We start from the raw sequence: 19,094 nt of genomic DNA, 5'->3' as shown, positions 1-19,094 counted from the left end.
GCAGAGAGCAAAACTCCAAAAAGGAACTGAGATTAGTGCTCCCTCTGGTGGTTCATGCGGAGTTTGGCTGTCTAGAGAAGAGCTCAATTCCAGAGAATATAGCAAGTTGAATTTCTTTTGTTGCGAATGTTCAGTGTTTGCAGGAAATGGGGCACTTTCATGTTTTCATTCCGCCGCCCCCAGGATGCTGCCTTATGCTGAGTCTGCCCTTTGGTCCTTCTAGCTCATAGCTCAGTTGGTGGAGCATGAGACTTTTAATCTTGGGGTCATGGGTTCGAGCCTCACTTGGGCAGAAAGTTCCTGTGTTGCAGGGGGTGGACTAGATGACCCTCAGGGTGCCTGCCAACTCCACAGTTCTTTGATTCTGTTATGTGCAGTGTGGCTCTTCAGGGTTACAAGCCTGCCTGGACTTGCTTAGGGATTGAACCTGGGACCTTCTGCATGCAAAGCATCTGCTCTGCCACTGAGATGCAGCCCCTCCCTTTGTTGGCAGCAGGTTAGGCAGGAAGCCAACTGGTTATACAGACCGACATTTTTTTTTCATTTTAATATGTTGGTTTGCTTCCCAAGGGAAACCCAAAGTGCTTGATGAGCAAACCAGGAAACGGTTAAGTTAATGGAAAGTATCGGAATGGAAAGTCAATACAGTGGTACCTCAGGTTACGTACACTTCAGGTTACGTATGCTTCAGGTTGCAGACTCCGCTAACCCAGAAATAGTACCTTGGGTTAAGAACTTTGCTTCAGGATGAGAACAGAAATCATGTGGCAGTGGCACAGCGGCAGCAGGAGGCCCTATTAGCTAAAGTGGTGCTTCAGGTTAAGAACAGTTTCAGGTTAAGAACGGACCTCCCGAATGAATTAAGTACTTAACCTGAGGTACCACTGTATAATGAAACCATAGCATAGCCTCAAAACAGAAAACAAAAACCATGGCATCAAGATAGAAAGCAAGTTGCATCTAAATTCATGTCAATGCAAGCTATGGATCTAAACTCAAAAGCCGTGTTCTCCCTCTACTATTTAAGGCAGTATCTTCTGAATACCAGTCACTGTGACTCGCAGGCGGGGAGAATTGCTGTTTCACTCAGGTCCTGCTTGCGGGCTTCCCATAATGAGCATCAGTTTGGCCACTGTGAGAACAGGATGCTGGACTAATTGAGCCATTGGTCTGATTCAGCAGCCGGAGTCTCCTTATGTAATTGATTCACTAATGTCTCAAAGTCTCCCTGCTTGACCAGCTTCCCCAAATCTCTACAGGGCAGGCTAGCCAGAGAGCTGCCTGCTCCCCAGAAGTCAGCCAGAATCTGAATGTTAATTCAGTGTGGGAATAACTATCATTCTTGAAAGTCTTTTGCCTGCCAAACTGAAAATTTTGTGCTTGGAAAGGAAGAGAGGGAGAGGGGGACTTTGACAGAAGCATTCCCTATATCTTTGCCCAATATTTCCCATGTTTCTTTGGTTCAATACATTTCAACCAGACGAAGAAGGCCCCCCACAACTCGAGATCTGGGGACCTGCCTTGCTTCAATCCCCACACATTTGATGCTCCTCTAATAGCAAGTGCAGGTGGCCCATGCCAGCAAAAATGGAGCCACTGAGAGATGGGAGGGGAGGTATTGGTAGAGCTTGGAATAATCTGAAGGTTTACCAAAGTGCAAACACACACTCTTAAAAGAAAGGTCCAATGAGGATTGAGCATTGTGAATAGCCACTGAATGTTGCCCGTTGAGCAGAGAAAGGAAAACAGGAAGTTGATGTGGTGGGTTTTGCCCTACTTCAGCTCCTTAGACTAGGAGTGGGGAATCTTGGGTCCATGGGTCAAGGCTCTCAAGTCCCACCTGTCCTGCACCTGAAGTCTGGTAAGTGCAGGCCTCCGAAGGAACAATCAGGAGCTTAAAATGAGCTCTCTTGATTGCTCCTTTGCTGGAGAATGGCACATTCCCAACCACCCAATGACTGATTTTTATTTCACTTTTAATTTGTATACCATATTTCTATTTTACAATACCCAAGGCGGTTTACAAGCTGAAGAAACAAAGAATGTACACCTTATAACAATCAAATCCAATACAAAAATATGATAAGAGAACATAACTTTAAAATAAGCAACTTATATCAAATAAAGTAATTTTCAACAATCCATTAGAATGATAGAGAATCATATTAAATATCAGCATATTAACAATTATAATAATTTCTAAACTATAATCAATAAAACAACGGCAAGTCACAGTGCATAAAATAATAATATTTTAATAATATCGGCAGTGGGAGTATGCCTTACTCCAGGAAAGGAAAGCAGTTTCCACTGAATGAAGACCGCTTCTCCCTCCCAGAGTTGCTCCTTGAAACTCCGCTTCTCAGAGGTTCAAAGAGCAGCACAAGGTTGTTTGCACTGTGCTTTGAAGTCCTGACTATCGGGGCTTCAAAGCAAAGCATCACCTGATGTCATCACATTGTTGAGTGAGTGACAAGTGGGCAGTCCCACCCATCATCCACTAAATGACACTGTGACATCAGGTGATGGTGTGCTTTGGCCTGGCAGGCGTGGGGAAAATTCTGCTAGCCAGATAAAGGTTATCCACCTGTGCCTTGTAGTATCTTTGCGAAGGGCATGAGTGGCAAGAACCTAGAACGAGAGAAATTCTACTAGGACATGAGTTCATGCTGCAGCATTTATTTTTCTTTGCAGCTCCCACTTATATTCTTATCATTGAATTGATTTTGAACTTCATGCTTTTAAAGGTCTTCTAAAAGAATAGGAGGGAGAAAGGAATGCTTGCATTGTTCTTTTTCTTCTTCTCTCTCTCTCTTTGCCCCTTTTGTCTCCACACTGCCACTCACTCTGAGTCCCTCTGTTTCTCCAAGATCTCAAGCAGGTGGAGATTGTACGGGCTTACTTGGCCAAGCAGACGGATGAGATTTCCCTCCAGCAAGGCGATGTTGTCCTAGTCCTGACCAGGGAGGAAGGTAAGTGTGCTTTGGAAAGAGATTGGTTTCCAGAGATAGATTTATGGGCCCAGTTTGAGAGGACCCGGAGTAGGATCTGCCAGGGCTTTACACCCAGTTTGTAGGTGTGATTGTGGGATGTGTGTGTGAGGAACCTCTCCAGACCCTAACTCCACACTCTTCTCAAGTGTCTTTGCTCAGCTGAAACATGTCCTTCAGCTGTGAAGTTTGCCTGGATGGGTGTAGAGATCTCTGGCTTTTTAATGCCTGGAATCTAAGCTCCATTTGTTGCGTCTTGCCCTGCCAGCTGCTGGCCCCTGGAAGATTACTAATGAGGGAATGTGGCCCTCAGGACTTGAAAAGAGAGAGAAATCGTCACTACCTGTGCAGTGAATATTATAAACAGAAACAAAGTTCCTCTCTCTTAACAAAATGCCACTTCAGTAAGACTGAGTTTAGGAAACCATGATTGATACCCTCCATATCCTAAATACAGCACAATAGACTTTTGAAAATTGCAAGTGTGTACAGTCACACTGCTGTATGGCTTCTTAATGATTTTTTTAAAAATAATCATGTTCGTACTACAAGAGATATAAACATCTTGTGTTGGGAAGTCTTAGCACTACTCCAGTTATGATGTTTTTTTATACCAAGGCCTAGGATTGCAAATGTTTGGCTGCCGAAATGTTGAAACGCACGTGTCCAGTTCATCTAATAAGCATTTTTAATTGCAGTTTGACCTTTTAGTTGAATATAGGGATGATTAAAAAAAAAGTTTTGTAGTCTCTATGGAAAATTAAAAGCTTGTGTTTATGTTTGCAGAATCTGCAACTGAATGTTTTAGCTTAACTTTGCTCTTTTTGAAGTGGAGGCAATATTGAATGCCACCCCAGGCTAGGAGCAGTGGATCAAGTACCCCTTCTCTCTCCTCCTTCCAGGCTGGTACTTAGGTGAGCGTCTGCGTGACGGCGAGAAGGGCTGGTTCCCGCAAGCCTGTGCCCAGGAGATCACCAACCGCAGCGCCGTGGAGCGCAATGTTCAGCGCATGGAACGGTTGCGCATAGAGACAGATGTGTGAATGCTGGAGCATGTCGAACATTAGTCCGCTGGAGCACTTGGGACACAAAGCCAGCTGTATGGCCTGGGAAGACAGACCTGGGTTACTGACTGCCTCTCAATGTCCCTCCTGGGTCGGAAGTGAGCTCTTGCCTGGCTTGTAAGGTATCCGCCGTCCAAAGAGATGAATGACCTTCCAGCCGTGCCGCACAATGGACACACCTTTGTTGGGGGACCACCTGGGTTGAGGCATCTCCCCGCTTCCCTCCCCCTCCACAAAAGGACACAGTTGTTCACCTGGTTGTCTGAAGATGGTGTTTCGCTGGCGTTCTTCGCCCCTGCCCTAAAGGTCCTCCTTTGGGTGTTACCTTCTGTGGTCTGTTGTTGGTTGTTAAGATGATGTACAGATAACGTTCTGTCCAGATTCCTGTCAGCATCTCATCGTGGTGTGTTTGTACGTGTGTATTGTGGAAGCTGCAATGCTCAGGGAAAACGGGGTTATGTGACCCACCAATTATAGAAGCTGGCTTTTAATTTTGCAATTTTCTGCCCCCACCCCCAAACCCGCAGCAACGAGGACACATTCCTGTGCAATCAGTTAGATGTTTGCAGAGCCTTACGCCTCCCTCCACCCTCCTTTGCCAATTTGCACAGATGTGGCGAATCCAATATATGTTCATGAGCCATTAAGCCATTGCACCTCAGTAGTGCTGTGCGATGCTTATAGTTGGAAGAACAATGCCTTTGAAAACTTTTGAATGGACTCCTCCTAGTCTGAATACATTGCGCTGGCACCATTTTATTCTTTTTAGCATGGTGGTTTCCAGTGTGACCTTTACGGTGCAACCCTAAACATGTCTTGCACAAAAGTCAGCTCCGCTGAGTCCAGTGGGGCTTACTTTTAGGTAAGTGTGCATGGGCTTGCAGCCTTATTTATCTTGGCTGCCTTTTGACGTATGTCTAGCTTATGGGCTACAATGAATTTGGGTTTAGTGTCTAATGTTGACTCTTCGGTCTACTGGTTTTAAAATCATTTTTGTTCGGGGCTTTTTAATAAGTGCACCTGCCTTTTATACAGTATGTGTAACTCTGTTTTTAGACTTCATCGTTAACATACGCCCCCTCCAAGTAGTTTGTTTTCCTGTGTCTGACCACTGTAATTATCCTGCGCGTTCTGGATCTGCATGAGTCTAGCAAGTGGACTGGTTTTGATTGGGACAAATTGCATTGCTATAGTAACCCTGTTTCCTGCAGTTCCTGTGAGCTCGGAGGGTAGCTTTAGAAAATGAGTGGTGCGTCTTGCTGTATATTTAAGCTGATTAAACTCTTGTATGATTTGGAACGAGGTGCGGAGCGTTTGTTATTTCTACACAGGAAGACCATCGGTCCATCTAGCTCAGAATTGTCCACCCTGACTGGCAGCAGCTCTCCGCAGTTTCAGGAAGGTATCTCTCTCCCAGCCCTGCCCAGAGATGTCGGGGATAGAACCTGGGACCTTCTGCATGCCAAGCAGGAGCTCTCACCACTGACCCTTCCTACTTCAATCCAGGATCTGAAGCTTTTGCTTTAAAGGGTAGGGTACCCAAGGAGTTGTTCAGACCTGGGGTGCATTGAGATGTGGTGTGGATTGTATTGGCGATAACAATGACATTTCTGTCTCAGTTTCTAATATTCTTTTTCTACTGCAGGAAATTACAGCGCAAAAAACTCGTGCCATTTTCCAGGTCGACAGAGTTGCAAACGGATATTTTGTGGGAGCAATTAATGCCGAAGTGAGTGCTAAACGTCCACTAGATTTCCAAAAGTGGCCTTTATGCCACATGAAAGAACACAGGCTCAGGTAAGGAAGTGGAACAAAATGCTGTCTGAGTGCCACCTTGGTTATATTTCACATACAACATATTTGAAACTAAAGTGGTGTTTCTTCCGTAGTTTGCCCTACGGTTTTTGTTTCAAGGAAGCTTTCCCTAAAGTGTGGCTCAGTCACTTTGTGGGAAAATACTACCATAATTATAGAGTTGGAAGGGATTCCAAGGGTCATCGAGTCCATCCCAGTGCAATTATCATAGCTAAATAACCCCTGGCAGGTGGCCATCCAACCTCTATTGAAAAACCTCTAGCAAAGAAGAGATCCTCATCTTGGGACAGCCCATTCCACTATTTGGCACAGTTGTAGAAATGGGCTTAGCCAACTTGAGTTTGTAATCGTTAACATTTTATCTTTCTCACATCTTATTTGTAATTAGCTGTCAGAACGTACGGTTGGGGGGCGGTTCATAAATCTGCAAATAATCTGTTGTAAGAAGCTGTGTGTGTGTGCGCACTATGGGGAAATGCCCTAAAGCTCCTAAATTTAGGCACCAGGACAGAACTTTATTTTTGCAAGCTTCTAAAATGTGTTTTTAAAAACCTTGCTGGCTGCTTTTTAAAATGATCTAAAATAGTTGTTTCAAGTAATATTTTAAAAAAGAAACATCTTTGTAGCACTGTCAGGTATTCAGAGCAGTTCGTATGCAGGCCCCGAATGCAGTCTTCGCAAGCACCCTGTAAGGTAAGTCAGTATTACCATGATCCCGCCCCCCCCATATTGCAGATTATTATGGGACGGGGAGCTCAGATAACAGCTTCCTTAATGCTACCCAGCAAACTTGCAGCACATGCAGTATTTGCCGCAGGGACACCCTACTGTCCAGGTTCAGTTTCTTAGACTGCATTCATATTCCCTGCAGCTGGGAAGTAAGGTCCACTGAATTCTGCAGGGCTGCCTTCTGAGTATGCTTGAACACTGTATACCCGGACACTGAGCTCCAGCGCCAAGGGCCTTCTGGCGGTTCCCTCTCTGTGAGAAGTGAGGTTACAGGGAACCAGGCAGACGGCCTTTTTGGTAGTGGTGCCCACCCTGTGGAATGCCCTCCCATCAGATGTCAAAGAAATAAACAACTATCTGACTTTTAGAAGACATCTGAAGGCAGTCCTGTTTAGGGAGGTTTTTAATGACTGATGTTTTAATGCATTTTAAAGCTTTTGTTGGAAGCCGCCCAGAGTGGCTGGGGAAATAATAAATGGCTACAGAGTGGCTGTAGAAATAATAAATTATTATTATTATTATTATTATTATTATTATTATTATTACTGAGTAGATCTGCATAAGATTGTGTGTTAGTCACTTTGCACTTGATGATTTTTAAGGCTAAAACCAGCTCAAGGCCAAATCTGGTGATGGGGAGGAGGTATGACAAAATTATCCTGATAAAGATGTGGACAATGACATGAGAACATAAGAAACTGCAGGATCAGGCCGATGGCCTATCCAGTCCAGATTCTTGTTCTCACAGTGGCCGACCCAGATCCCTGTGGGAAGTTTGCAAGTGCAACCTTCCCTTCTGCGGTTTCCAGCAACAGCTGGTATACAGAAGCATTCACTGCCCCTGACCGCAGCTTAGTAGCCATCAGTCCCCTTGCCTTTGGTGAATTTGTCTCATCCTCTTTTAGAGCCATTCAGGTTGGTGGTATTCAATATTATAGAACTGGGAAGGGCAGAGAGGCCATCTATGTGTGCAACGTGATTATTGTTATTTTGGGCAGGGGGGAACGACCCCAAATTAATTTTTATTTTTGTGTTGGACATAATACCGCGTGCCAAAAATCTGCCACCTACACGGAGGACAGTATAAAGTGTATACAGTATATAAATATAAATATATATTTTAATAGAAGCAAGTGACAACATTATAATTTTGTCAGACGTATGGCAAGATGTTCTGCAGTATTGCAGCTGGAAAAAAACAAAGATCTGTAAACTGATGGCAGGAGTAAGTCAGAGGTCATGGATTGTTTCCAGTCTTAGTCCAACACAAAGTAAATGTAACAGGCATGACTGACTTAAGTCCATTAATTTCTACCGATCTGCTTGGGGGTAAAACACAACTTTGAGGGGACAGCAAAGAGGGTAGATAGCAGGTAGGTGGTGCTTTTGAAAACAGGCTAGGGCATTATGGACAAAGGAGCACTAATCTTGCAAATAAAAACTTCCATTTAGCTGAAAAGGCAAAACTCTGCTCTATTAAATTTTAGCTGGGGAAAGTTTCTGATGTGTTGTCCCCAAGCACAAGTATGAAAGCCAAAACGTTCACATATAAAACACTGTACAGCTCCACAGTTTCTGATTACTTTCTAAAGCCAGGTTCAAGTTCTTATGCATGACACATGATAAAATCTCAGTGGTGATGGTGAGTTCTTTCGCTCTATCTCTCCCTTTGCTACAGTAGCTCAGCTTTTAACTGACTCTCTTTATTTCCCAAGACTTTACGTCTCCCTTGTAAAAAGGAGCTTGGGCAGTGAGCGTTTCCCATGTCTTCTTCTGGCTCAGTGGAGTTCCTTATCGGAAGCGGTGGGAACGTCTGTTTTCCAGATGGATGGCAATGGATGTTCAAGGTAAGATGCCTTTGCTGCAAACCTACCTCACCTTTCGCAAGATAAAGATTGAGGGAAAGGGTGAAGATGTGTATTTGGGGGTGAAATTCCTGAATTGTTTGGTTGTTGCTGTCCTGTAATTAACCAATTTCTGTGCCATCGCTGCTTTAAAAAGGAAGACTTCCCTAGGTGTTCTCACCCCTCCTGGTGCCATGCAGGATGATAAAATCCTGTCCTTTTCATCCTGTCTTGGTTCCCAAATTGCTTAGAGTCTTCACAAAAGTACTTCATTGCAAGTACAATGTCGGCTGTCGGAGATGCAGCAGAAAGTTCGTGGGCCACCAAGCATGTTTCAGAACCGGCAGAGTTCCAAGTTTCTGTTTAAAAACAGCAAGCGGCTTTCCCTCATGGCTGTATAGGGAAAGGCCAGGCAAAAAGCTTATAAAAGACTCTAAAACAAGGAGGGAAAAGCATGCTTAACAAAAAACCCAACAACCCTAGGGCTCATGCATGAATTAATCTAACAACTTTTTAGCTCTTGCTTGGAACAAGTTCCATGGTCTTTTCCCTCTTCAATGATGGGAAAGCAAGGATCACAGCAGAAGAGATGTCCCTATAGCATTTCACAAGCCCCTGCCTCTTGCAATCTCTCTCTGATGATATATTAGTGGGGGGTGATGGGTCTTGTAGTCCAAAACAGCAGGAGAGAACCAGGTTGGCGAAAGGTGGAGCCACGGGCATCAATTCATCTTATGCAAAGCCAGGCAGTTAAAACAACCTTCCCCAAGTCTGATGTCTTTAGGCTTTAGATTGCAGGCTTAATGGCTCCTTTGTATATGCAAAAGGTAACCTAAAGTAAGCAACCCAACAGACTTTTTATGTGAAATAATCTCAGGCTGGCTGGTGCATCTGAGGTGCCAGGCTACGATTCTTCTACAAACCCCTTAGGCCAGATCATGGAAAGGCAGCAAAACAGTCTGCACCTTAGTAGTGCCATGTTTTTGCACCTGGGGCTTTCTGGGGGTTAAAAGGGGCTATACTCTTCCCCCCCACCACCACCCAGCAGCTTGCCACTCTCAAGCTCTTGGCTAGCTAGTATGGGGACTGTTGAGATCATTCTATCTCAAGCGCCAGGGATGTTGTGTTTCAAACAAACACACTTCCACCCTCTGTCTCCCACACTTTTCAGGGCTACACAGACCCATAGGGCCTTTTGCGTAGCAAGTAAGAAGATGCAACTTTTGATACACCTGCCCATAAATAATACCTTTACATAAATACAGAATCCTGCTATTAATAATTCCAGGCAAACAAGAATAATTCATAATTACAAGCTTTTGCTCTTTTTAAGTCCAGAAGCTCAGAGAAAAAATGGCTATGCTTAAAAATGGTTTCCAGATTTTGTGAGTGGATGAGATGGAGGATGGGGGGGGGGAGGTTTTCCACACTGCCTTGTTGGATTGAAGCGGATATGCGCTTGTTTTGAATTGTTTTCACTCAGTCTGTGCAGGACGACAGCTCCTCTGGGCAAAATCTTGGATTTGTTGCTCTCTTGAGGGGTCGGATCTGCAAGCTGGCATGTCGCGAGTCAGGTGAGCTAGTTCCACTCTTGGCAGCCAACCCTTGCAGCTTCTGCCCAAGTCTGCGCTGGAAGTCATGAGTCCAGAAACTAGTGCTTCACAGATGGGGCAACCACCCTGGAGGAAGCCCGGTAAAAAGTCCGAGACTGTGCAGCTGTAAGAGGAAAATTATAATGTGTTAGAGGCATGGACTCAGCAACAGGGCTATATAGTTCAGTGGTGGAGCCCCTGCCATGCATGCAGAGGATCCCGGGTTCAGTCCCCAACATCTCCAGGTACTAGGGCTGGGCGGTGTTTGGTTTTCAGCATTGTGATATATCAGCATCTAAATACTGCAGTATACTAACACATCATGAAATCTGAAATGTATCAGGCTGCTTCTTCCTTGCTACCCTAGGGGAGGATGAAACAGCCAGATACAGTGCCCAGCCCTTTGGCTAAGGAAGCCCCTTAGCCAGATGGTAGGGTTGTGGGCAGGAAGGGGCAGTCTGACTTTTCCTTCCCAGTTGGGCACTTTGAAGGAGACTGGTCACTCCCTTCGCTTGCTTGTGGGAGGCAGCTTGTTCCCAGCACCCAGCGTGTGGAGGGAACAAGCTACTGTAGTGAGGCGAGCCAGAGGGGGGCTCCCTCAAAGACACCTGCCTGCTTTCACCCAAGCAGGTGCACTGCATCTTTATTCCCAGGGGAGGAAAAACGCAGCCTGCCCAATGGCGACCAAGCCCATGGAACCTGCTGGGCTCCATTCACAGGGTTCCCTCCTGGGAGAAGGCGGCAGGGAGTAAGCTGTGTGAACACTGTTTGCACGGTGGCCTCAGGCACTGCCACTGTACAGGTGGGTGGCATCTTTATACTGCTCTGCTGAGGGGTGTGCAGCTGCCCCTGCCCCTCAGCGAGCAGATGAATGAAGCCCCCACCTGGTCTGTGGAGGCTTGATCAGCCAAGAAGCAGGCTTCCTTAAACTGCCTGCCTGTTCAGCTGATCAATCCGCCGCCTGCTGGATTTTTGTTAAACTGCTCCCCAGAGGTACAGACAGCTGTGCCCACCCCCTCAGTGGAGCAATCCCTCATACTGGTCCTGGGTGATGTATCAATACATGACCCAGGCCTTTCTTGGGGTCTTCAGATGCTGTTGGACTGCAACTCCCATTATCCCTCAGCACTGGCCCTGCTAGCTAGGGAGGGTGGGTGTTGTAGTCTAACATCATCTGGGAACTCAAGGTTGATATAGACCAGTGATGGCCAAACTCAGTCCTCCTCCAGCTGTTTTTGGGCTACAACCCCCATGATCCCTAGCTAACAGGACAGGGAATTGTAGTCCCAAAACAGCTGGAGGAGGGCTGAGTTTGGCCATCACTGAATTGTAGACCCTATGGAGCGAGGTGGGCCCGTGGTCTAATTTGGTCCAAGGCTGCATCCTACGTTCTGACGCCCCTTGCTCCCCACATCAGCCAGATATATATCTATATATAAAACAACTCACATTGTTCCGGTTGTCGTCTCGTGTGGGTTAGCAGCTGTGGTAGGCCACCTGAAAGTGAAGATGTGTTAGTTTTGTTCTGTCCCTTCATCTAGCTGTCAAATTTATTTCATCACAATTCTATGTCACCTTTTTTATTTGCAAGGAGTTCAAGGTGGTGTGCATCCCTGTGGCCTAGTGGGGATTTAAGCCCTGGTCCCCCAGGTCCTAGTCCGACACTCATAAGTGTGGACATGACCTAGGTCCAATGAAGCCTGAGTACTCCCAGTTGGTTCCTTCCTTCCATGACCGTGGTAAGAAACCACGAAGTATTACATCTGAACCGGAGATCCTGATTTCCACCCACCCAAACAAAACCAGGAAAAGCTAAGCCTACAGACACCAGACCAGGGGTTGTCAGCTTGGTCCCTACCGCCCACTAGTGGGCGTTTCAGGATTCTAGGTGGGCGGTAGGGGGTTCTATGTCACAAGCTGAATCCTCCTTCCATCGAGCAGTGGTGGGCAGTAGGTATAAAAAGGTTGACTACCACTGCACTGGACAGTGCTTTTCTTCTAGAAAAAAAGGGTGCTGGTACTGTGTATCCTTGAGTACCCCCAGAAAAAAAGCACTGGCTTAAGATGGACTAATGATCACAGGTTATTTGGGAGAAACCAACAATGCTGTCCCTTGGATCACTGCCTTGATTCATCACTCGTCTTGCATGAAAAGCATCCCTGATGGGCTCTCGGTGGGGGTGTTCTCCTCTCCTCTTCTCAGCAGTGTCACCCCTATGTGTGGGACACAAACACCCCCATCTGCCTGCCTCAGCTTCCCTCCCAGAGCTTCCCATGAAAAGAACAACGGGAGGGAGAGACTTTGGTGATATGACACCCCGAGCGATGACAACATTTGGTGTCCCCTCCAAAAAATTTTTTCTTATTTTCAGACAGAGACATACCGGAACTGGGTTCCCCCTGAAAAAAAAGCTCTTCTCTCTCTTACACACACAAAACTCACCAATTTTTCTTTCTATCTCTGGTGCTAAGAGAAGCCTTTTCTAGTACGTGAGCAAGAGGGAAATTGAGGGAGGGCAAGCCTCTTAGCATAGCATGGCAGCACTTCCCTCTCCCATTTGGGGTCTGAGGTGGATTCCTACAGGGGCTGGCTTTCAAAACACTGCTCAGTATGTGTGTTTTGCACTCCCTAGGTGCTCAGACAACCATTGCAGTGTAACAACAGACCAGTACAATTATTATAGAGAGAGATACCTACACAAACTTTTCTCAGTCTCTCTGTATATATACACACGATGGATTTATATAAAGTACAAGTGCTGCAGCCTTTTTTGGACTTGACTACTTTATTCTGCAGGTGCTGGTGGGGAAATGATCTCCTTGAATATGACCACCTAACATGGGTGTTTACATGCGTGTTTGTATGTGATTTTTTATATATATCTCTCCTATAAATTTTGGAAAGTTATTTGTTCACTATGATTTTGGACACCTCTTAAGTTATTGTAATCAAATATTGCATAATGGTTCCTGAGATCAAGAAACACATTTTCACTTATGTTTGGATATAATTAGATGCCATTTTGTATTTGCCAGACTTAAACCTTTCAAAACCTCAATACTTTTAGTATCTTCCAACCAACACCAGTCATTTTCCCCTAGCATGCGCTTATATATATTACCACACACACATCACACTGAAAGTAAAAAACCAACAAACCCACATTGTCAGCTGTAAAGATTCTCCCTCACTTTCCTCACCTGGTATTATGGAAGCAGGTCATTTCCCTACTAGCAGCTGAACAAGTGGAATGATGGAGGCCAAAGCAGGCTCCTGTACACAGATAAACTCAAAGAAATCCAGGATTTCTTACCTTCTCGACACATCGCCCCTATGTAACCGTTGAGGCAAACGCAGCGGCCGTTCTGGGCATTGCAGTAAGCGTTGGACATGGAGCACTCGCACGTCAGAGCACAATCAGGACCAAATTTCTTCAGTGGGCAATCTGGGTTAGCAAGAGGAACAAGTCAAATCACAGGTGGTGCAATGCTAGGAGGGCATCTCACCCGGGGAAGCAAAGATTCTGCCACATGCATTTAAAACATAAAAATGTCCTGAGACCAGGAGGCCTTGACTTAGCAAAGGAGGTAACCGCATAGCAACAGGGTCTGCCCGGTATGGCAGAGGTGAGGAACTCAGGACCCTGTTGGGTTTGACTCACTTGCCAAAGCTGGCTCCCACCCCCTTAGCATAAGATTGACAGGTTTCCATCAGTCCACGGCAAGACACTTAAGGGGGCAGAACCTGATTGTTAACCTTGGGTGTGGCGGGGAATCCTGCATAGCTCAGTTGGTTAGAGCACGATACTGGTAACGCCAAGGTTGCAGGTTCCGTTCCCTTATGGGGCAGCTGCATCGTGCTGCATTGCAAGAGGTTGGACCAGATGATCCTTTCCATGATCCCAGCTGATACACAGACTAAACCTGGGAGCATCTAGTGGTAAAGAGGAAGTGCTAAAGCTGTGCAGTCCCAAAGAAATGGAAGAAATTTTAGGGGGTGGGGCAGGCACTGCCTCTCTGATAACCTCATGAATGATGAACGAGAAATTTATTTAAAGCAACCGAAAGGGCCATAGCTCAGTGGTAGAGCATCTGCTTTGCATGCAGGAAAGGTCCCATGTTCAATCCCTGGTGGCTCCAGGTAGATGCAGGGAAAGCTCCTGCCTGGAATTCTGGAGTGCCACTGCCAATCAGTGCAGACATTACTGAGCTAGATAGACCCAGTACTCTGAGTCAGGTGGCTTCCTAAGTTCCCTACCTTCACACTCTTCCTAGTGCAAAAAAGTGAGCACTGCTGCAACAACCAAAGCAGCCCGTTACTCCTGCAAGCTGCTGATTAATATAACTTCGGGGCTGCAAGGGCAATTTCCAGGTACACTTCCATGTACAAAAAGCTCCTAGAGGCCGGCAGGTATCTGATCGCCTAGTGCACCTGCAAACCTGCAGGCTGCGAAGTATTCAGGTGTGAAGGACTAACAGACAGCTCAGAGTTTCCGACTTGCTGCAACTGAAAAGGGCCTATTTGCATTGCTGGCCCAGCCATATGGAAGCCAGCCCGCTCCTGCCCTTGACAAGGCGTGACTTGTTTCTTTGTAAAGATGATACATGCACTCACCCACGTCACACTTGGCACCCGTTTTCCCAGGAGGGCAGAGGCAGCGGCCACTGGTCGCCTCACACGGAGCGTTCCCCTCACAGTCACACCGATGTTGACACTTGTCTCCGTACGTCCCCACGTCGCACACTGTGGCCACAAAAGAGATATCCATTGTTACTAAGGGTAAGCAAATTAATCTGTTTTATTTCTCCCCCCCCCTTCCAGTTTCTCATCTTTCCAGTACAGTGGTACCCTCAGGTTAAGAACTTAATTCGTTCCGGAGGTCCATACTTAACCTGAAACTGTTCTTAACCTGAAGCACCACTTTAGCTAATGAGGCCTCCCGCTGCGGCCGCACTGCTGGAACACGATTTCTGTTCTCATCCTGAAGCAAAGTTCTTAACCTGAAGCACTATTTCTCGGTTAGCGGAGTCTGTAACCTGAAGTGTATGTAACCTGAAGCGTATGTAACCTGAGGTACCACTGTATGCTCAGTTCTCCATATTTCTGCAGCAGTTTGCAATTATTTATTTTTTAAAAATCTTTCTGCTCCCTTCCCTGCCCCCAGATGTTTTAAATAGAGCAGACAACATACACATTTTTTGGAGTTGCTTTCAAAAACAAACTATTTGGAAATCTGTACAGGCCCATGTTTCTGACATGTAAGGATATTATACACCCTTAGACCGTAAATTACTGCTGCTATGCTATCTGAAGGATGTTATCCCAGAAGATGAGCAAGACATAAGTAATCAACCATTTAACTGCTGTAAAGATTATTGTAGCTAAAAACTGGGGCAGGGGGTGTATGTATCTCCTACTAAATGTGAATGGTTCAAAAAAATTTGGTCTATAGTAATCAAATTATCTTAATACACATAAACCAACCTAATAGGTTCTTGGGGAAATAGGTTTACTTCATAATGTTTCTGAATAGTGATTTTAATGATACTGTTCAACCTTGTGCTGCTTTCAATTTGTTCTAATGTTATGGGTGTATGTATGTATTTATTTAATTTACTGGCTCTGATGTAATCTCACAAAAATTAATTCAAATTTCAGCGTACATTTCCTCAAACATACACATCTTTGCAAGCAGCTTCCCCTAATATAATGTCATTTTCACTAATGCACACATTTCTTTACAAACTTTCTCCTAACGTGGAGTTTTATATACCTTGCTTAGTTGAAGAAGAGCATCATAAAATTCAGAGGCATGCAAATTTCGAAGGACTGCCCAAGTTTCAGTTTGAATACTGCTTCAGGCAGTGTGCTAAAGTGCGGACCAAACCAAATCTCTGCCACATCACTGTTACAGCCATAGGGCAAGAGAAAGATATCCTTTCAACCAGAGCACTCCTTCAAGCCAAGGAAATCAAAATTAAAACGAGAGTACCACCCCATTGACAGTTAAAGAAACAGATGGAATGGCTCAGACCTGGGTGGAATGGCCCACCCTCCTCCTAAATAGTATATATAGCAGGTGTTGAGAACCTTTTTGGCCAAGTGGGCCAGATATTTCTCTCTCCCACAGCCCAACTTTGGCAGGTGGGTTTTCCCCAACATCCTGTCAAAGTTGCCCCATGCAGGTGGGCAGAGACGCTGCCCAAACAGGTCCGCAATTCCCCCTCAACATTGGCTGACATGAAGGGAACTCAATCCTGCTTTCTGCCGCCACTTTTCCTTTCCGGAAAGTTCCATACCTTTCTGACACTGGTTGCCGTAGAAACCCGGGGGACACACACATTCCCCTGTCGTCGGGTCACACGTGGCTCCGTTCTGACAGTCGCACAGCTCCTGGCAACCAACTCCATGAAAACCAGCTGGGCAAGCTAAGGGAAACGGAAAGCCATTGGGAAGCTAATTGAAAACATCCACGTGAAAAGAGGACCAAGAGATATTTGGGGACGGGGGATTCCATTTGGCTTGATTTAGATTCATTGTATTGCCCTTCACCAACTCACCATCATTCAGGTCCATCACATGCTCAGCCTGCTGTTATCAAAATAAACAAGGGTGGGTTTTTTTTGCTGCCCCAGCTCCCAAATGCCACCATTTTGCCACCACAGTTTTGGGCAGTAAAACTGAGGTCCTATACAGGGTGATTTTTAAGGGAGTGGGTGAAATTTAAGGGTGGGATTCCTCCTCCTCAAAACCCCTATGTGATGATGCAACATTGCTCTGATGGACTTCATAGGGCATTGATATCTACAAATATTTTCCAGGGCAGCATCACCAACCCCTTTCTCCCCAGTGCTTCTAAGTTCAAGTTGAAATTTCTCCCGTAGTGTGGTTTGAGATCACGACTAGCTTTTCTGACTTGGCTGAACCTTCAGATGGAGAGGCCAATGATACAATGCACCAGGCCTTAGGCTTGGCTTAGACCCACCTGGTCAGATCGTTACCAAACCTGCAATAAATTTCCGGAGCAACAGGAGTGACCACACTTACTGTGTTGGCAAAGGTCTCCATAGTGCCCTTTCCCACAGCGGCAGGCTCCCGACACGGGGTCGCAGGTCATGTTATTTTGGCAGGTGCAGCTCAGCTGACAGTTGGCTCCGTATCTCCCTGGCGGACATCCTGCGGGGGAAGACCACGTCTCAGTTTATCACACTGCTCGTAAAGAGGTGGTCTCGCTCAAGCTCAAGCAGGCCAAAATCAAGGAGATTTATTATCAAGTTGGTTCCCAGAGATCCTGCCTTGTTTCAAACATAAACATTTTTTTCCTCCGGGGAAATTACGCAAGATCTCAATTAAGAAAACAGTATGCCAATTGGAGAACATCTGTGGCTGACATCATACATATCTAATGGTAGGAGAAAAACAGTCATATGCTTTCTCTCCCCCCCCCCTTTACTCTCATAAAAAAGAAAGCTGGCTGATGCAGACTTTGAAGCCATCTAGCTCAGTACTGTCTACACTGACTGGCAGCAGCTCTCCATGATACCTGGCAATGTGGAGGAGAGACTCCTAGACCTTCTGCATGCAAGGCAGACAGGAATGGATTCTCTCTAGAATACCCTTTCGGAATTGTTACAAAGCATTCTTTTAAAAGAGCAGCTCTGCTGGATCAGACCCGCCACCACCCATCTTAGTATAGCATCTTGTTCTCACAGTGTCCAACCCGAACCCCACAAGCAAGTCCTGAGTGCAACATCTCTTTCCCCGTTTGTGATCTCAAGCAACTGGCATTCAGGAACATGCTACCTCCAACAATGAAGGTGGAACGTAGTCATTGTAGCTAGTTAGGCCCCAAGAGCCATATCCTCAATGAGTTTGCCCAACTATCTTTTAAAGCCCATTCAAGGCAGGTGGCCATAACCTGGTACTATTCCCTTTTGAACGTAAGAAGAGCACCGGCTAGATCAGGTCAAAGGCCCATCTAGTCCAGCATCTTGTTCTCACAGTGGCCAAGCAAATACCCTAAAGTAGTGCTTTATGCCCAGTCAAATTATTATTATTATTATTCAAACTTGTTGTTAGACTACAGCCCCCATCATCCCTGACCGCAGGTCCTGTTAGCTAGGGATGATGGGAGTCGTAGTCCAACAACAACTGGGGACCCAGTTTGAGATATGCTGCCCTAGTGGGAAGCCTGAAAGCAGGGCCTGAGTGCAACAGCCTTCTCCCCATTCCCAGTATTCAAAAGCATGCAGCCTCAGACTTTATAGATCAAGCATAGCCATTGTGACTAGTAGCCAATGGTAGCCCTGTTCTCCATTAATTTGTCTAATGCACTTTTATCACCCGAGGAGATTACGATAAATAAAAACAGTCTACTGGATCGGGCCAAAGGCGCATTTAACGCAGCCAACCAGATGCCTAAAGCAGGACCTAAACCAAACTAAATTGTCAGGAGACATGACCGGTGAGTTTTTAACTTCCCCGCATCAAAATTCACTCTCTTAAACATCTGAAACCCCCACCTCCACGTTCATGACCTGCAAATGTGGCTGGAAAACGAAGGTGGGTTTTGTTTTGTTTTAGCACAGCGGCTCTAGTGAAATTCCAGCAGCCTGGACCGCAGCCAAGTTGCGGGGGAAGGCAGACGGATCAATTGCACCTTTGTAGCGAGAGGGAATAGGAGCCGCACATGCAGAATTACCCAATTCGCAAAACTTCCCCGTCCACCCGAGCCCACACAGGCAGGAGCCGTCGGTCGCCAGGCAGATCCCCCCGTTCCGGCAGGCGCACGTCTGCTTGCAGCCGGCTCCGTGGCGGTTCCCTGGACAGCCTGGTGGTGAAGAAGAGAGCGAGTTAGGGATAGCCAGGGTCAGACACCTATTTCTGTTGACGGAGCAATGTGGCGACAGGACACGAAGAGAGCCCTGTTGGGACTGGGCCAAAGGACAAAGTTCAGCATCCTGCTTTCCACACTGGCCAATCAGATGGCTCCAGGAAGTCCATAGGCAGAACACGGAAAGCAGCAGCCCTCCTCAAACAGTTGGGTCAGGCTAAGAGTCC

At 46.1% G+C, this 19,094-nt stretch overlaps 2 protein-coding genes across 7 annotated transcripts in view; one reads left to right on the top strand and one right to left on the bottom strand.

Moving 5' to 3' along the window:
• ARHGEF16 (Rho guanine nucleotide exchange factor 16) overlaps positions 1–5,352 on the top strand; it is a 36,064-nt gene extending 30,712 nt beyond the window's left edge. Inside the window, exons 14-15 of the mRNA XM_053400639.1 lie at positions 2,871–2,972; positions 3,893–5,352. Coding sequence (XP_053256614.1) covers positions 2,871–2,972; positions 3,893–4,032 — 242 coding nt within the window. The 3' untranslated portion in view covers positions 4,033–5,352. The remainder of the gene's footprint in view (positions 1–2,870; positions 2,973–3,892) is intronic.
• Positions 5,353–9,743: 4,391 nt separating this feature from the next.
• The window catches only part of MEGF6 (multiple EGF like domains 6), a 210,854-nt gene continuing 201,503 nt past the window's right edge, over positions 9,744–19,094 (bottom strand). For all 6 annotated transcript variants that reach the window (XM_053400632.1, XM_053400636.1, XM_053400635.1 and 3 more), the window contains 7 exons: positions 18,736–18,864; positions 17,082–17,210; positions 16,334–16,462; positions 14,649–14,777; positions 13,348–13,479; positions 11,483–11,530; positions 9,744–10,157 (listed from right to left, as the gene is read on the bottom strand). In XM_053400632.1, coding sequence (XP_053256607.1) covers positions 10,093–10,157; positions 11,483–11,530; positions 13,348–13,479; positions 14,649–14,777; positions 16,334–16,462; positions 17,082–17,210; positions 18,736–18,864 — 761 coding nt within the window. In that variant the 3' untranslated portion in view covers positions 9,744–10,092. The remainder of the gene's footprint in view (positions 10,158–11,482; positions 11,531–13,347; positions 13,480–14,648; positions 14,778–16,333; positions 16,463–17,081; positions 17,211–18,735; positions 18,865–19,094) is intronic.

This window comes from Podarcis raffonei, chromosome 8, assembly GCF_027172205.1.
Source record: "Podarcis raffonei isolate rPodRaf1 chromosome 8, rPodRaf1.pri, whole genome shotgun sequence".
Lineage (NCBI taxonomy): Eukaryota > Metazoa > Chordata > Lepidosauria > Squamata > Lacertidae > Podarcis > Podarcis raffonei.
This window is presented reverse-complemented; position numbering and strand designations above follow the sequence as displayed.